At 43.0% G+C, this 16799-nt stretch overlaps 1 protein-coding gene across 1 annotated transcript in view; it reads left to right on the plus strand.

Moving 5' to 3' along the window:
- Window positions 1-9482, plus strand: part of stx1b (syntaxin 1B) — a 35096-nt gene extending 25614 nt beyond the window's left edge. The window contains exons 3-10 of the mRNA XM_034592737.1: window positions 301-400; window positions 5308-5382; window positions 6414-6487; window positions 7124-7232; window positions 7374-7447; window positions 8200-8337; window positions 8423-8533; window positions 9080-9482. Of these exons, the coding sequence (XP_034448628.1) occupies window positions 301-400; window positions 5308-5382; window positions 6414-6487; window positions 7124-7232; window positions 7374-7447; window positions 8200-8337; window positions 8423-8533; window positions 9080-9160 (762 nt within the window). The 3' untranslated portion in view covers window positions 9161-9482. The remainder of the gene's footprint in view (window positions 1-300; window positions 401-5307; window positions 5383-6413; window positions 6488-7123; window positions 7233-7373; window positions 7448-8199; window positions 8338-8422; window positions 8534-9079) is intronic.
- Window positions 9483-16799: the final 7317 nt, after the last annotated feature.

Here is a 16799-nt window from a genome sequence, read left to right on the forward strand (position 1 = left end):
TGCACTCAAATAGCCCCTGCTTGCACTTAGATGTGCTCTGCTTCTGCTCAAACTGTGTGCTTGCACTCAGGTATATTGTTGCTCACACGACCACGCTCTTGAATAAAGATAGTAAAAAAGCTCCATAGAAACAGGGATGCTTTAAAACTGAAACTCATCAATATGGGCGGAGCCAGTTAAACTTGTTTACTCTGCATTTCTCTTCTGTTTATGTTGGTTCTGACGAAGTTGAACAGATTTTATTTTAAAATCAAGATGTTTAATGTATATTTAAATGTGTGTGTGTGTGTGTGTGTTCAGGTGGAGGAGATCAGAGGCTGCATAGAAAAGCTGTCGGAGGATGTGGAGCAGGTGAAGAAGCAGCACAGCGCCATCCTGGCCGCACCCAACCCTGACGAAAGTAAGACTCACACACACACAGTCTTTATTATCACAGACTGTAAAGAAAGATGGACGACATGACAGCTTTCAAAAGGGAAGGCAAATCGTCTGGATCGCCCCCTGGTGGCTGTCTGCAGTATAGGTCAGAAACCCCGCCTCCTCCATGTTAGTAAATGGGAAATTTATTTTAATTAGACTTAGATAAATGTTTCTCAACGATGGTTTCTGTCATTCAGAGTGATCAGTGGTGAACTGGACACTGAATGTGACCTTCAGTCGACCCTGAACCTCCGATTGAAATCTGATCTGTTCACTGTCCTCTGAGCGCCACCTTCAGTCTGAAGTGGGAGTGCGAGGCTCAGTGAGCTGCACTGCGTTCACCCTGACCCCGACTCACTATGACTCAGCACCAATGACTCAGTGTCAGCGCTGAGGCCTGAAGCCAAGTCTGTGCTGTCAGAAACGCTGCACTGTAAAAAAAAACAGGCTTGTTTTTCATCAGAGGCCTCAGGGCTTCAGCTCGTTCCTCCATTTTTAACTGGCTGCTCTAACGCATTCAGATCTGAACATTCACACGGGAACATACATGATCAGATTCACTGTGACGTCAAGTTCAGCTGCTGACGAGTCGTTCCTTTAACTGAGATTAAATCACAAAGAATGAGAAAATGGCTGCCATTGCTCCACATGGTTGTGTTTTTGAATGTCTTTAAAAAGTCAAGGGAACACTGTTAGGTCTCGTTATGGAGGCAACAACATCTGCAAACAACCAACCAACCAATCAGTGGAGAGATGAACTGTATACGCAGCCACTGATCATGTGCAGTAGTGATTCTCCCATCATGCCTCTGTGCTATGAGAGCGAGTGCCTCTGTGTCATTTATTAAATGTTCCCTTTAATGTGGCCCAGCGTTAGCTTTAACGTAGTAATGATCCTGAGTAGAGAGCTCGTAAAGTTTTAAGGTTCAAAATAAACAACACAGAGAAACGACGGATGATGTTTCCTGTTTTACAGACGTCTGTTATCAAGGTGCTCTGTGGGAAAATGCTTCTTGGCCTGCAGGGGGTTTATCGCTGCAACACCACAAGTGGCCACCAGGAAGAATTGTAGCATTATCCAGATCTCACTGTTCATTCACGTTCTCTGAAGGTTCCAGCTCCGGAGTCATGAAGTCGTTGATCTGACATCAGTGTGTGAATGTGTTAAAAACAACATGTGAACAACATGTGTAGTTTTTATGTGTTTAGACATTTAAACAACACAATAACTCGTCTTTATGATATTTACCAAAGAGCAAAGAAAAAGGATCAAGTGTGACACAGATAAATCATTTTAAACATTCTTCATCAAAACATCTGTATTGGATCAGACTTCATCCTGGAACCTGTATGATCCATAACATCAGACCTCACCCTGGAACACGTATGATCCATAACATCAGACCTCACCCTGGAACACATATGATCCATAACATCAGACTTCACCCTGGAACACGTATGATCCATAACATCAGACCTCACCCTGGAACCCGTATGATCCATAACATCTGACCTCACCCTGGAACACGTATGATCCATAACATCTGACTTCACCCTGGAACACGTATGATCCATAACATCTGACCTCACCCTGGAACACGTATGATCCATAACATCTGACTTCACCCTGGAACACGTATGATCCATAACATCTGACCTCACCCTGGAACACGTATGATCCATAACATCTGACTTCACCCTGGAACACGTATGATCCATAACATCAGACCTCACCCTGGAACACGTATGATCCATAACATCAGACTTCATCCTGGAACACGTATGATCCATAACATCAGACCTCACCCTGGAACACGTATGATCCATAACATCAGAGCTCACCCTGGAACACGTATGATCCATAACATCAGACTTCATCCTGGAACACGTATGATCCATAACATCAGACCTCACCCTGGAACACGTATGATCCATAACATCTGACTTCACCCTGGAACCTGTATGATCCATAACATCAGACTTCACCCTGGAACCTGTATGATCCATAACATCAGACTTCACCCTGGAACCTGTATGATCCATAACATCAGACGTCACCCTGGAACACGTATGATCCATAACATCAGAGCTCACCCTGGAACACGTATGATCCATAACATCAGACCTCACCCTGGAACACGTATGATCCATAACATCAGACCTCACCCTGGAACACGTATGATCCATAACATCAGGGCTCACCCTGGAACCCGTATGATCCATAACATCAGAGCTCACCCTGGAACACGTATGATCCATAACATCAGACCTCACCCTGGAACACGTATGATCCATAACATCAGACCTCACCCTGGAACACGTATGATCCATAACATCAGACTTCACCCTGGAACACGTATGATCCATAACATCAGACTTCACCCTGGAACACGTATGATCCATAACATCAGACCTCACCCTGGAACACATATGATCCATAACATCAGACCTCACCCTGGAACACGTATGATCCATAACATCAGACCTCACCCTGGAACCTGTATGATCCATAACATCAGACGTCACCCTGGAACCTGTATGATCCATAACATCAGACCTCACCCTGGAACACGTATGATCCATAACATCAGACCTCACCCTGGAACACGTATGATCCATAACATCAGAGCTCACCCTGGAACACATATGATCCATAACATCAGACCTCACCCTGGAACCTGTATGATCCATAACATCAGACGTCACCCTGGAACCTGTATGATCCATAACATCAGACGTCACCCTGGAACACGTATGATCCATAACATCAGACTTCACCCTGGAACCTGTATGATCCATAACATCAGAGCTCACCCTGGAACACGTATGATCCATAACATCAGACCTCACCCTGGAACCTGTATGATCCATAACATCAGAGCTCACCCTGGAACACGTATGATCCATAACATCAGACTTCACCCTGGAACACGTATGATCCATAACATCAGACTTCACCCTGGAACCTGTATGATCCATAACATCAGACCTCACCCTGGAACACGTATGATCCATAACATCAGACTTCACCCTGGAACCTGTATGATCCATAACATCAGACTTCACCCTGGAACCTGTATGATCCATAACATCAGACTTCACCCTGGAACACGTATGATCCATAACATCAGACTTCACCCTGGAACACGTATGATCCATAACATCAGAGCTCACCCTGGAACACGTATGATCCATAACATCAGACTTCACCCTGGAACCTGTATGATCCATAACATCAGACTTCACCCTGGAACACGTATGATCCATAACATCAGACTTCACCCTGGAACACGTATGATCCATAACATCAGACTTCACCCTGGAACACGTATGATCCATAACATCAGACTTCACCCTGGAACACGTATGATCCATAACATCAGACTTCACCCTGGAACACGTATGATCCATAACATCAGACCTCACCCTGGAACACGTATGATCCATAACATCAGACTTCACCCTGGAACACGTATGATCCATAACATCAGAGCTCACCCTGGAACACGTATGATCCATAACATCAGACCTCACCCTGGAACACGTATGATCCATAACATCAGACTTCACCCTGGAACACGTATGATCCATAACATCAGACTTCATCCTGGAACACGTATGATCCATAACATCAGACTTCACCCTGGAACCTGTATGATCCATAACATCAGACCTCACCCTGGAACACGTATGATCCATAACATCAGACTTCACCCTGGAACCTGTATGATCCATAACATCAGACTTCACCCTGGAACCTGTATGATCCATAACATCAGACTTCACCCTGGAACACGTATGATCCATAACATCAGACTTCACCCTGGAACACGTATGATTTTGTCGTCTCTTCGTTCTGCATGTTCAGATTTTAGCTTGATGTTTTGTGTTGTTGCATGATGATGATGATTATTTTTTCTTTTTCTGTTTCTTTTCCATCCTTTTATTTGTGCTTTTCCTTTATCGTCCTCTTTCCTTCCTCCTCTCTCTCCCTGGATGTTCCCTTCTTTTCCACCTTCGTCTTTTCCCTCCGTCCGTCTCTGCTGTTTTTCTGTCGCATGTTTAACCTGCATGACGTGAAGTGCACCTCAGACCAGCCGAGGAGTTTAACCGCCGACCACACGTGAGTCTCGTCTGTAATAATCATGACTAATGTGCAACATGTGATGAACAGGTGAATATCTGGTCATGACGAGAGGAGAGAGGGATCAGAAAACCTGGAAACAAGAAGGAGAGAAAGATGAAGTGTAGAATAAAGAACAGATCCAGTCATGTGGATGAAAACAAGATCAAATCCAGATCAAACAACCAGAAATAATATTGATTATAGATGAATGATCAAACTACATGAATGTTCACAGATCATCACATCAACGTGTTATGAAAACTTGACTTTTGATGTGATGATGTAAAAGATGAATGAAATGAGACGGGACCCTAGATAAGTCCGAGCAGAAGAGGAGTTCTGGGTCTGGATCAGACTGAACCTGGTTCTGTTGGTTTGCAGTGAAAACACTTTGTTGGATAGTTTGGACTTTTGGACCAATCACAGGAAGTAGAGACAGAATTAAACAGTAGAAGAAGAAGAGGAAGAAGAAGAAGAGGAAGCAGCTGCTTCACCTCCGACGACATAATGTTTGAACCACGAGGACGTTCATTTGGTGCATTTGAACTTCGTAGACAAGTCTGCACATTTTACCCGGAGGTCATGTCTGAGAACTATAAAGTTAAAACAGAGTTGGAAATATTTTCTCGCATGTGTGTTGTTGTCCTCTTCAGGCTTCCTTACTTCCTCACAGGTGACCCAGAAGCTGACGTCCACCAGTAAAAACCATCAAAACGTTTTCAAACACATTTTAACAAACGCTCTGTGATTGTTTTTTGCAGAGACCAAGCAGGAGTTGGAGGACCTCACAGCTGACATCAAGAAAACAGCTAATAAAGTTCGTTCAAAATTAAAAGGTAAACACAGACATATTCCTCTGAACTCTGACCTCCTCTAAAGGACGAGGAGGCTTTTTGTTTTTGGGATGAATCATCAAGCTGCCCTTAACATCTGAACCCAGGAATGTGATGGTCTGACCTTCTGACCTCGCCTGTAGCGCCACCAGCAGGCACACACACATCAAATGTGGTTTCAGATAAAAACCACCACCTCGTCTTTTATTAGAGAAGAGAGAACATCAACACACACACACACACACACACACACACACACACACACACACACACACACACACACAAGTCAGTTTAAAGCTCGTCAGTCAGTGCAGCAGCGTTGGTTCATGCTGATGGTTCAAGGACATCACTGCTTTAATATGAACAGCCAGAGGTTGGAACACACACAGACACACACACACAGACACACACACACAGACACACACACAGCCTGTACATATGCAGACTGAGAATAGCTGTGGTGCTGGAGATAAGCTATAATTGGAAACCCCATGAGGCCTGAGTGTTATTGTCCTGTCTCACACACACGCACACAGACACACACTCTGCAGCATGTCTATAGGTTTGTCTTCCTGTCATGCGGGGGGGGGGTTACATCACATGTTCAACTAACAACCTACAGCATCGTCCAACCTGCATGAACAGGTGGCCGTGATTCATTTCCTGTTTCTCCTCCATCCTCCGCCAGTGATTGATTAGAGAAACTTCATGTGTGAGAAGATTCGTAAAAGACTGACATGCTACAAACAAGAAGCATTTTACTCTACTGATCGCTTCTAATTTTGTCACTAAATTATGAAATTATCCTACATGACCAGAATTATGGCGTTACTGACCCGAACCCTTTCGTACATCGTACAGAGGGAAAAGTTATCGTACGTTATGATAATTATCTCACGTCTGACAACGCTGCCATAAGAAGAGACAGACACGTCAACTCTGAAAGTTGACGTGTCTGTGACTCATCAGATTTATAAACTTACATCATTTTCTTTATCGTGTGTGTGTCTGTGTGTGTCTGTGTGTGTCTGCAGCGATCGAGCAGAGCATCGAGCAGGAGGAGGGTCTCAACAGATCATCGGCGGACCTCAGGATCCGCAAGACACAGGTGAGATTATTCAAGAGGCTTTTATTTTGAAAGCATAGTAAGTAAAGTTCTTGGCCTTGATTTATTTAATTCTAAACATGAATATGTTACAAACAGAAATGTTATGACAAATATTAAAATTCATTATTTATACATTTTAACGTTTTTATTCTCTTTTTTAGAAGTTTATAGATCTGAAACTTATCGCACATTCATTATAAGATTATAAGATTTTCTCAAATGTCCAGGCGTCATTAAACATCTCACAGGGAACGTTCAGGGAGCGTAGGATTTCCCACAGCTTCCTTTCATCCTGCAGTGTTCTGCTCTGTCATTGGTTGCTAAACCCTCCCTCAGTCTGCTCCCTGCCGCCTCCTGGTGGTGGAGAGGAGAACTGCAGGAGCATCAATATTCAGATCTCTTTTCTACAAATATTAAAAATGTGTTCAACAATTACATGACACTGTAAAAATACATTCACAAAAAATCCTACACAAGTCCTGCAGATAAATCGTGACTGAAAGTACACAGGTATTATTATTAATAATAATATTAATATTGATGCATTCAACTGAAGTCATGGGTCAGAACCATGATTTTAGTTCATCGCATGTTTTTTCTTTATTAACACACATGTCACACGTTGTCGTCCTGCAGCACTCAACGCTGTCACGTAAGTTTGTGGAGGTGATGACTGAGTACAACACCACGCAGTCCAAGTACCGCGACCGCTGCAAGGACCGCATCCAGAGACAGCTGGAGATCAGTGAGTACTGCAACATACCACATGCTAACAACATGCTAACAACATACTTACAACACACAGCTGCAGATCATTGAGTACTGCAACATACAACATGCTCTGGTCACGTGATGTAGCGTGTGACTCTGTGTGTTCTGTGTGCAGCTGGGAGAACCACCACCAATGAGGAGCTGGAGGACATGTTGGAGAGCGGCAAGCTGGCCATCTTCACCGATGATGTAAGCACCGCACCTGAGCCCGGCTGTTGCCATGGGTTACGATAACCTGGGCCGTTCTGCATCCCATAATCATAGGCATAATCTGTCAGGGATGCCAAACGGCCCAGAGGTGCGCTGAGGCATCAAGTGAATACGGCCGTTGTCACATGACCACAAGGGGGTGATGGGAGGATGAGTGAGATGCCAGCTGCTGCATCATGGGAGCTTTTATTTTGAAGGGTTCACTCACATTATCGTTCGCACCTTCAAATTAAAAGCTCACATATCTGCTAGTGCCAAAGCTTAGGTCATGTGACAGAAGCATCATGTGAGCTGATTTCGTGGTCAGCTGCCGTAACTGGACACAGAACGGCCAATCAGAACGCTTCGCTGAGCTCCTCTGGTTGAAGCCACGCCCACCGGTGATGTCACAGTGGACTCACCTGAACTTTGACCAGTGGAGCTGAGTGAACACGAGGTTAACGGCAGGTGTTAAGTGCCACCGTGAGCAGGTAAGTGACATTAGGAACATCGTGACCACCGGTGACAGGAAGTGGACGTCACCGCAGAAATGTTTTCACTTTTCCAAAAGTTCATCAACGAAACTGATGCCACTTCCTCTGTAATGTTATCTTATGTTTAATGACATACATGACACTGGCCACAATGAAATGATTCATCAATCATTCAATCATTGATCCTGATGACACATACTTTCTCTTCTTTTTAAAAGTGTGGGTGTAAAATAACGTTGGTGTTGAAACCCTTCGCAGATTAAAATGGACTCTCAGATGACGAAGCAGGCTCTGAATGAGATCGAGACCCGACACACCGAGATCATCAAGCTGGAAAACAGCATCCGGGAGCTGCACGACATGTTCGTGGATATGGCCATGCTGGTCGAGAGCCAGGTACGTCATGTGCTAACAGGAAATGCGTCTGCATGTTCAGCGGCTGTAGGGGCGTGGCCTGCTAAACTCATATGTTTGCTCTCAGGGAGAGATGATTGACAGAATTGAGTACAACGTGGAACACTCCGTCGACTACGTGGAGCGAGCCGTGTCTGACACCAAGAAGGCCGTCAAATACCAGAGCCAGGCTCGCAAGGTAACACGTTCATCAGAAAAACAAGAACCACTAGGAACCAGAACTCCCAGAATACACTGCAGGAAACATCCAATCAGAGAACACAGACCTAAATAAAGATGGACAACATGAGAGCTCCCTAAAGTGAAGTCAAAGTGTCTATCGCCCCCTGCTGTCTGGCTGTAGTATAGATCATAAACCTCTCCTCCTCCATGTTAGCAGATGGGACATGGACCAAAGTAAAACATCAAAGTAGATGTTAAATAAAAGTTTGTCAAAGATGGTTTCTGTAATTTCAGGTCGTTCTTATCTCACTGATGTGTTTCTGATCAGTTTGGTTTGAATTAGTTATTTGATGATATAATGGTATATTTGATATATAATGGTCCTCTATCAGATTGTGTCCCTTGAAAACACTGGTAGTTTAGTTATATTTCTGTTAGTTACAGTTTAAACTTCTCTGTAGGAGTTAGATGTAATTGCTACAGAGGTCCAGAAGGGGCAGCAGACCTCGCTCTCTAACCTTGTCTTTACTAACACATGTGTCTCTCTGCCGTCCCTCTGTAGAAGAAGATCATGATCATCATCTGCTGCGTCATCCTGGGCGTGGTCCTGGCGTCAACCATCGGTGGCACGCTGGGCTTCTAAGACGCTCCGCCACCTGCCGCTGTGATGACCGACACCGACCGACCGTCTGACTGACAGCCAGCAGAGAAAAGAAACACCAATGACGAAAACAACACAAAAACTTGAAACACAAATGCAAGACAGAAAACCTATTAGCTAGGAAGAGATAACAGTCTCATCACAGATAAGAGGAAACACCACGGGGTTGGGTGGGGTTCAAAAACAAAGACAAAATAATACAATAAAAACACCATCGCATTATAGCTGACATAAATACATAACATATAAACAGAGGGTACAAATAGTCCAACTATTTATTACAGATGTATGCGTACATGTGTTGAACATGAAGCAACACATGGGTTAGCTACCTGTAAAAGATTATGACCTATAATATGACTTTTACTCTGTTTGTTTGTTTGTTTTACTTTGTTCTTATTTTTTAAGTTTCTTTCATTTTTCGAGAGTCTCCGAGGACAGCGATGGCGACTGCTGCTGTTTCTGCGGGACGAGCGTTCCAGAGGAACCTTTCTTTGTTTATTTTCTGGTAACTGAGCTTATTCTGAATAAATGAGCTCATGTCTTTCTACTGCAGAACGTTCACCTCCATCTTTTCAGCTCCATCAGAACCTTCCAAAGCTCTGGAACTTTGGAACAGAAGGTTCGAGAGCGCAGATGTGAGTGAAGCAAGGCTCTGGAACTTTGTCCCGCAGGACGAGCACCTTCTGCTGTTGGTTGAACCAACTTTGTCTAGTTGTTTCTAGGAGGGAGGGCCCGACTTCGCTGTTGCCTCAGCCATCTCTTAAAACCATCCCTCATTGGTTGCTCACTCCTGTCATTCACCTCAGTCAGCCTGTAAAATCTGCTCTGACCGGCAGAGTCCCAGCTGTCACAGTAGTTATAAACAGAAAGGAGCGTGACGCCAATTGATTGGTGCTACGCGTCATTGCAATATGGCGGGTTTCCATGACAACAACCTCCCACTTGGAGCCACAACCACAGAGCATGGGGAGGGAGGCCCTCTAGTGGTAGAACATGTTGACTGATGGGTGAATGGTGGGAAAGAACAGCGGTGGGAGGGTTAAAGGGAAGGTGGGAGGAGACAGACGGTCAATCTATGCAGTTTAGATGAGAGGAAGACGACCTGTCCCGCCTCTCCCGCCCAGATAGCCAATGAAGATAGTGGGTTCACGTTACGCACCAAGAGGCTCATCGCGCTGATCGCTGAGATATCGTAGTCAAAGCCGGCTGTCGTCTCCACATCTGTCACAACTGTTCTTCTGGAAGATTCTAAAAAAGGAAGAACACATTAAAAAATAAAGAATAAAATAAAGTAAAATGTTTAAAAACGTACAAACAAGTCAGACAACAAAGCAGATGGACAGAAAACGTAGAAAACCCTGAAGTGGCTGGTGTGCCCCGGTCACCTGAGTGTCGTGGTAAATTGTTGCTTTTTTCGTTTTTTAAAGGGGAGCGTTTGTTGCTTCGTTGTTCTGTGGTGCTGCTGTTTTAGTGCGTGACGTGTCCGTGACGTATCGGCCTCATCAGGTAGTGGTTGTTGTTTAGTCCGTATGATTTGATGCATTTGCCTGTTTCCTTCTTGCATCCCTGTGTGTGTGTGTGTGTGTGTGTGTGTGTGTGTGTGTGTGTGTGTGTGTGTGTGTGTGTGTGTGTGTGTGTGATTTCAACTCACACTATTTGAATGCCTGACCTACACAGGTGCTACTAAACAAGAGAGGATTTGTTCCTCCATGGAAGGTGGATCATGTGACACACACCCATTCATAAACATTCACAACACAGGACACGCATGAACATTTAATGTTTCACACACGGGAAATTCCCCCTTAACACACACACCTTTAACTTTCCCGTGTCCCACATCATGCCAACGCTAGTGTTAGACTGTGTGGCTTAGCATGCTGTAGCGTTAGCTTGTGTAGATCATGTAGAAGCTGCTTGTTGGAGATTGATGAAGTTTTCTGGTATTTTTGATGTTAAAGAAATTTTCCTGATGTTCAGAACAACGAGGGAAAGAATTGAGAAACATTTTCTTCTTCCCCCTGAAAATTGTAGCCTGACAAAACATAATCTTAACGTTAGCTTCGATCGCTCTCTTAGCTGATTGCTAATTAGTTTGTAAGCTAGTAGCTAGCTTATAAGATTATAGTTGTCAAGCTTTCTAAATGAACAGCTTACAGCAGTAAAACATTTGGACACTGCAAACATGTAGCAATATACAGAAAGCAAAAACACCCACTTTGTGTTAGCATTAGCAATTATCAGAATGTTTGCACAAGACGACGGGACTTCTCTGCTTCTTTTTACAGAAATGACACTGAAAAGAACGTGCTAATTTAAATTAGGCTAATCATGACTTAGTGACAGAAACAAGTTAGTCATCACTGTAATCTGAGTATTGTGTTAACATCACCATAGCTCTAGACTGAGACAACATACACCTGCATCAAGTTGTTGAGTTTGTTGAGAAGTTGTAGTTTGAAGGAGGAAGTTCGTCTGTGCACAGGCTCTGTGATACGAAGGTTCACTGACTTCTGTTGAGGCCTGTGCCGGACGATCTTTCACCGTCACAACACTTTCACTGTCATTTTAGCCTTAACCACAAATACCACTTTAAATTAACACTACACTCAAAGCAATAAACTCGTTCAGTTTCATTTGACCGACAAAGTGTTTGCTAGCTCGCTCACTGTGTCTCGAATCTGCCCCAAGGTTAGAAGCTATCAAGTTGGGACGTTATTCGATGTTTACATTTGTTCTCTGGATGAATGAAGGATACTGACAACAACTGTGATAGAAAACACCTGATTCTTTGATTAAAAAGTCAAATCGCTCTTCAAGGCTTCACTCTGACAAGATGCTACAGCATAATATGGTGTTTGACAACAATCGTTAGGCAGCATCAAAGCCACAGCATGGTTAGTAAAACTTCATGCTAGCTGCTTTTTCAAGGCTTCCAGGGCGACATGCAGACATGAGGAAATAGTCACTGTTGAATATTTTGACTTTTATCGGGAGTCCATGTTGTTCGTGCTGTAACGTCTGTGATGCTGTGTTTGCTAGATGAAAAAAAAGGATCAGGATTTTTATGCTTGGAGAAAAGCTAAGGTGGGAATTTCTATTTTATTCTTTTAATTCTCAAAACGAAAAATTGAACCCGTGTCCAGTAAAGCAAAGAGCCTCAACCCCTCCAAGCAGCAACGTCCAATAGATGTTTGTTCAGATTCATAGTAGATTTAGATGAATTAAGCACTTTTCTCTGCTAATGTGTTGTCAATGTCTTTATGAGTGGTTTCCAAGTGGTTTTGTTGGAGTGTAGTATCAACATTAGAAACCAGATATTGTTCCCCCTGTAAATCAAATCCTGAGTGTGTTTGATTCTACATTTCCCAGGTGTCTTGTTCTATTTCAGAGCTCTGCTTCATTTCGTAAGTGTTAGACATATTTAGGGAATTCACAAATCCAGAAAACTGCTGTTTTCAAAGTCAATACATTTGACTCCACCAATCACAGTGCTTTGTTGGTCACCTGCCTGTGGCATCCTTAAGTCAGCCACACAATAGTCAATTCAGTTACATGTTCTCAATGGTCGATGGTTGTCGAGGTGACGTCACGGTCGTTGCGGTGTGCCTGGTTAGGTGGTGGTGATTGCGGTGGATAAAATCAGTGATGTGTGGATGCCGTCGTAACACCAGCCAGCTTGTTAGCACTGACATTTCTTTGTTGTATGTGAACGTGTGTACGTGAAGTTCCTGTTCCATCAGGCCCTGCCCCCTTCCTGCAGGGACAGAAAACACGGACAAACATCACAACAGCATAAAGACTCTAAGGTTAGCGAAACAACTCGGTCAAGGTTCGGAAGTTTGTCCAAGTATTCGGTTCCCTGTCCTGCTGTCATCGCTCCTCCCATTTGTTTTGTAGTTGTTGGATTGTTCAAAAAAATGATGTTCAGGCTCGGTACTCTGCCCCTTACCTTCCCCAGCAGACCCCACAAATCCCGTTGTGTGTGATAATAATAATAATAATAATAATAATAATAATAATAATAATAATAATAATAATAATAATAAAGGCATGCAAAAGCAGTGTGGAGTTTGCATGATGGTGTTTTTGTACCCCTACCCCAAGCAGCCCTCCACCTCATGCACTTTACCGCTCATCGGACCCATCTTTGGTTAGCACTACTTAACTTGTTCCTACTTAGTCTGCTGTTTCAATTATTTGAATTTAATTTAAATGTTAAACACACGTTGGCGTTAAGTGTCAACGTGTGTTTGTAACATATTTTTGGAACATTGTGGAAAAGTTGATATTTTTCAAATATGCTGCCATCAACTTCATCTTTACTGCTTTCCCCCAAAACCTGATGTTGACCTCCGAACTTCCTGTTCGGTCACACCCCTGTGTTGTGTTTTTGTGGAGGACTTGTTCCCGCCGTCTTTGATTATTGTATTAAGTGTGGAACTCTCGACCTATGGGCTAACTTCATGTCGCCCCCACCTGGCCTTGTGTGTGTGCAGCATGCCTCCCTTCCTCTTCAGTGAAACAAGATTGGTGCATAAATGTGCGAGTGTGTGTGTGTGTGTGTGTGTGTGTGTGTGTGTGTGTGTGTGTGTGTGTGTGTGTGTGTTTGTGTCAGAGCAGCACAGGTTTGTTTTGATGTGCAAAGCATCCGATCGCAGGATCACGGGTTGCAACCGTTTGATGTGTTGTTCGTTTTTTTTGAAAAAGGAAAGAAATAATAGATCAGACATATTTATGGACGCCATGATCACTGTTATTGTTATTATATTTATGTAAATTCAAACCAAAGGGTTTTTTGCTTTCCCCTCTTGTGTTCTCAAAATGTTTGCCGCTTATATCAAAGAGCACAACGCGAGTCAAGTTTACGAGATTTACGTCCAAAATGAAAACGTATAAAGTAGAATAAAACATGAAATGGTACCATAACTATAAAAACAAAAGCCCAGCGCCCCCTGCCCAACACCACCCCTCACTGCATGTTGGTCTGTCCAATCAACTCTAACAAACCATTCCAATACTTATCTCCCACCACAAAAACGATGTCTGGCTCCACCCCACCTTTCCTTTCCACTTGTAGATGTTAGTTTGTCATCACATGAGTGGAGGAATATGACACATAATCATCTGTGAAAAAAACTAGCATATGTACATTTATCCATTTGAGACGTATAAGGAGACAATGGTTGTGCGTTCTTATTCTATTTATTAATTGCTGTTAATCTCGTTATTATGGTGTCATTCATTTGTGAACAGCTTGTTTCAGTCTCTGAGTTCACACTACAGGTCAATGCTTGTCTGCAGGTTTGAAGGATTTGCTAGCGTGTCAGTCACGGGACGGAGATAACCGGACAAAACCAACCAAACAAAGCTTCCTCACTGTTTGTGTTTGTGTGCAAATAACAGTAAATTTCACTAAGATAGCAGTCGGGTAAATTCCGATGAAGCAGTGCTAGCTAACAATGCTTTGTTGTAATTGATTGAAATGTCACCACTCAATTTTTTCTGTTGTTTGACTCTTTACCTCGACTGCACTTTTCTCGGAACGCACATGACTATAAAAACAAGTGCAAGTTATGCAAACACTAACGTAGTGATTTATCTAAGTCGACTCTGCTGCGCCACACGTAGGTTTGATCAGAAATCATTGTCTTTGATGTCTATGCACATCATCCTGTACAAAGAGAAAGCTTTTTTTTTTCTTAACCAATCAGTTTGGAGTTATTTGTCCAGGCAGCTACATTAGCAGTTAGCCTGAAACTGGTCAAACATATATTTTGATTTATTTAGGGGTTGTTTTTGCAGCAGGTTGTCGTACAGCGACGTGCATCGATGCTTGTCACTCAATTTTTAGTGACCATTAAAATAAATTCTGGTCTTCAACCTTAATCTACAAAGTTCTGATTGGCTCAGCTGGTTTTTGGTCAATTGATCATATAAATTGTATCCAGAGGACCTGTATACGATTACTGTTGTGCACATGCTATAGCGATAATTTATCCTTTTACTGCAACTGAGAAGAAATTGAGGTGTGACAAAACATCATCACCTGGGATCCAGTGTTAGCTCGTTAGCTAGCTAGCTCCAATAAACCTTCAATCAGCATTTTCCTGTTTGTGAGAAAAAACTGCAGCCTTGTCCACTGAAGTCACATATATAGACAACACACACACACACACACGCACACACATACACACATATCTCTTACACCAACAAACTGCATTTCTATAACTGTATGTATGTGGCTCCGTGGCCATTAAGCGCTTCTATTGGCTGTGTACAGTTTTTGTCAGAGCGGGGTATCGAAAGCAGGAAAAAATCATCCGGAGAGAGTTTGGATGCGACGCCAAGACTCCAAAGATTGATTTACCGTTAGCCGTTAGCCGTTAGCCGTTAGCCGTTAGCGTGTGTGTGTGTGTGTGTGTGTGGAAGTAGCGTGGCATGTTGTCTCCCACACTAATCGAAAATGGACTCTTTGTCAGACATGTGTGGACACAACACGTTCTGTCTTTATTTCTGCAGATTATTTTTTTCATTTTGAACCAGAGCGTCTGTCTTCCATGTTTGTACACAACAGACGCTGAGTATAAGACTGTGCGGATTCAACGTAGTCGTACTTTTTGTTCCTCCGTTGTCGGACAACTAAACTCTTCTCTGTGATGATTTTTGTCTTCCTGAAACAATTTTCAAAAACCAAAACCTGTTCAGTGCCCTGCTCTGGATGATGATAAATGAAATGTTTGTTCGTTGTGGCTTCTTCCTGCTTTTGTCAGCAGTAGCAGCTGCAACTCGATATTAACTGTTGTTTCTGACGATGATTTATTTGATGCTCCGCCCACTCGTCGTATGAGACAGTATTTGATTTGATCAGTGTTTTTTTCCCTAGTGGGGGGTGGGAGAGGTCAGGGAAGGGACCATGGAGATAGACCACACCCACACGGTCTCTGCCACAGCTAGTAGGAAACTTAAATAACTTTATCATGAATATTATTGTTATTATTATTATTACCATAAATGACAAATAAAATGCAGTAAAACATTTGCAAAAACCCAGAGGGAGAACGAACGGCTTCACGCAAAGTGATCACACATAAAAAAGGAGGTTATGACGATTCTATAATAGCAATGAATTAAAGAAGTACAAATTGAGTTATGTTATCATAAATAATAGTAGTAATATTGAATGCTCGCAATTTTGTCAAACTGAAACTGGATTCTTTGTGTTATGTAATTATTGTAAATAACTTCAAAGAGAGAAAAAATGACTTGCATGTCTATGTATAAATCTCATGAGATATCTATTCCCGTCAAAGTTGACACGTAGTTCGATCTCTGTCCTTTTTTGCCACTTTCGCTTCTCCTGTCAAATATCGCTCGTCCAAGACTCCGCCCTCCAACCTTCTCTTCTTTCTTTGTGGCAGAGAGACAAAAACAGAGAGAGGGAGAAACGTGGCTTCCAGCGTCCTCGTCCGTCATGCTCAGTTCAGACCTTGTGTTTACACCAACCTGCTGAAATCCTCTGATCCAGCAGCTGTTTACTCACCCACATCTTTTTATTCTTTTCTGTCTCAAATTCAAATCCACGACAGAAGTGGAAAGATCTCGAGTTTCAGCAGGT

Source organism: Hippoglossus hippoglossus, chromosome 8 (genome assembly GCF_009819705.1).
Source record: "Hippoglossus hippoglossus isolate fHipHip1 chromosome 8, fHipHip1.pri, whole genome shotgun sequence".
Classification (NCBI taxonomy): domain Eukaryota; kingdom Metazoa; phylum Chordata; class Actinopteri; order Pleuronectiformes; family Pleuronectidae; genus Hippoglossus; species Hippoglossus hippoglossus.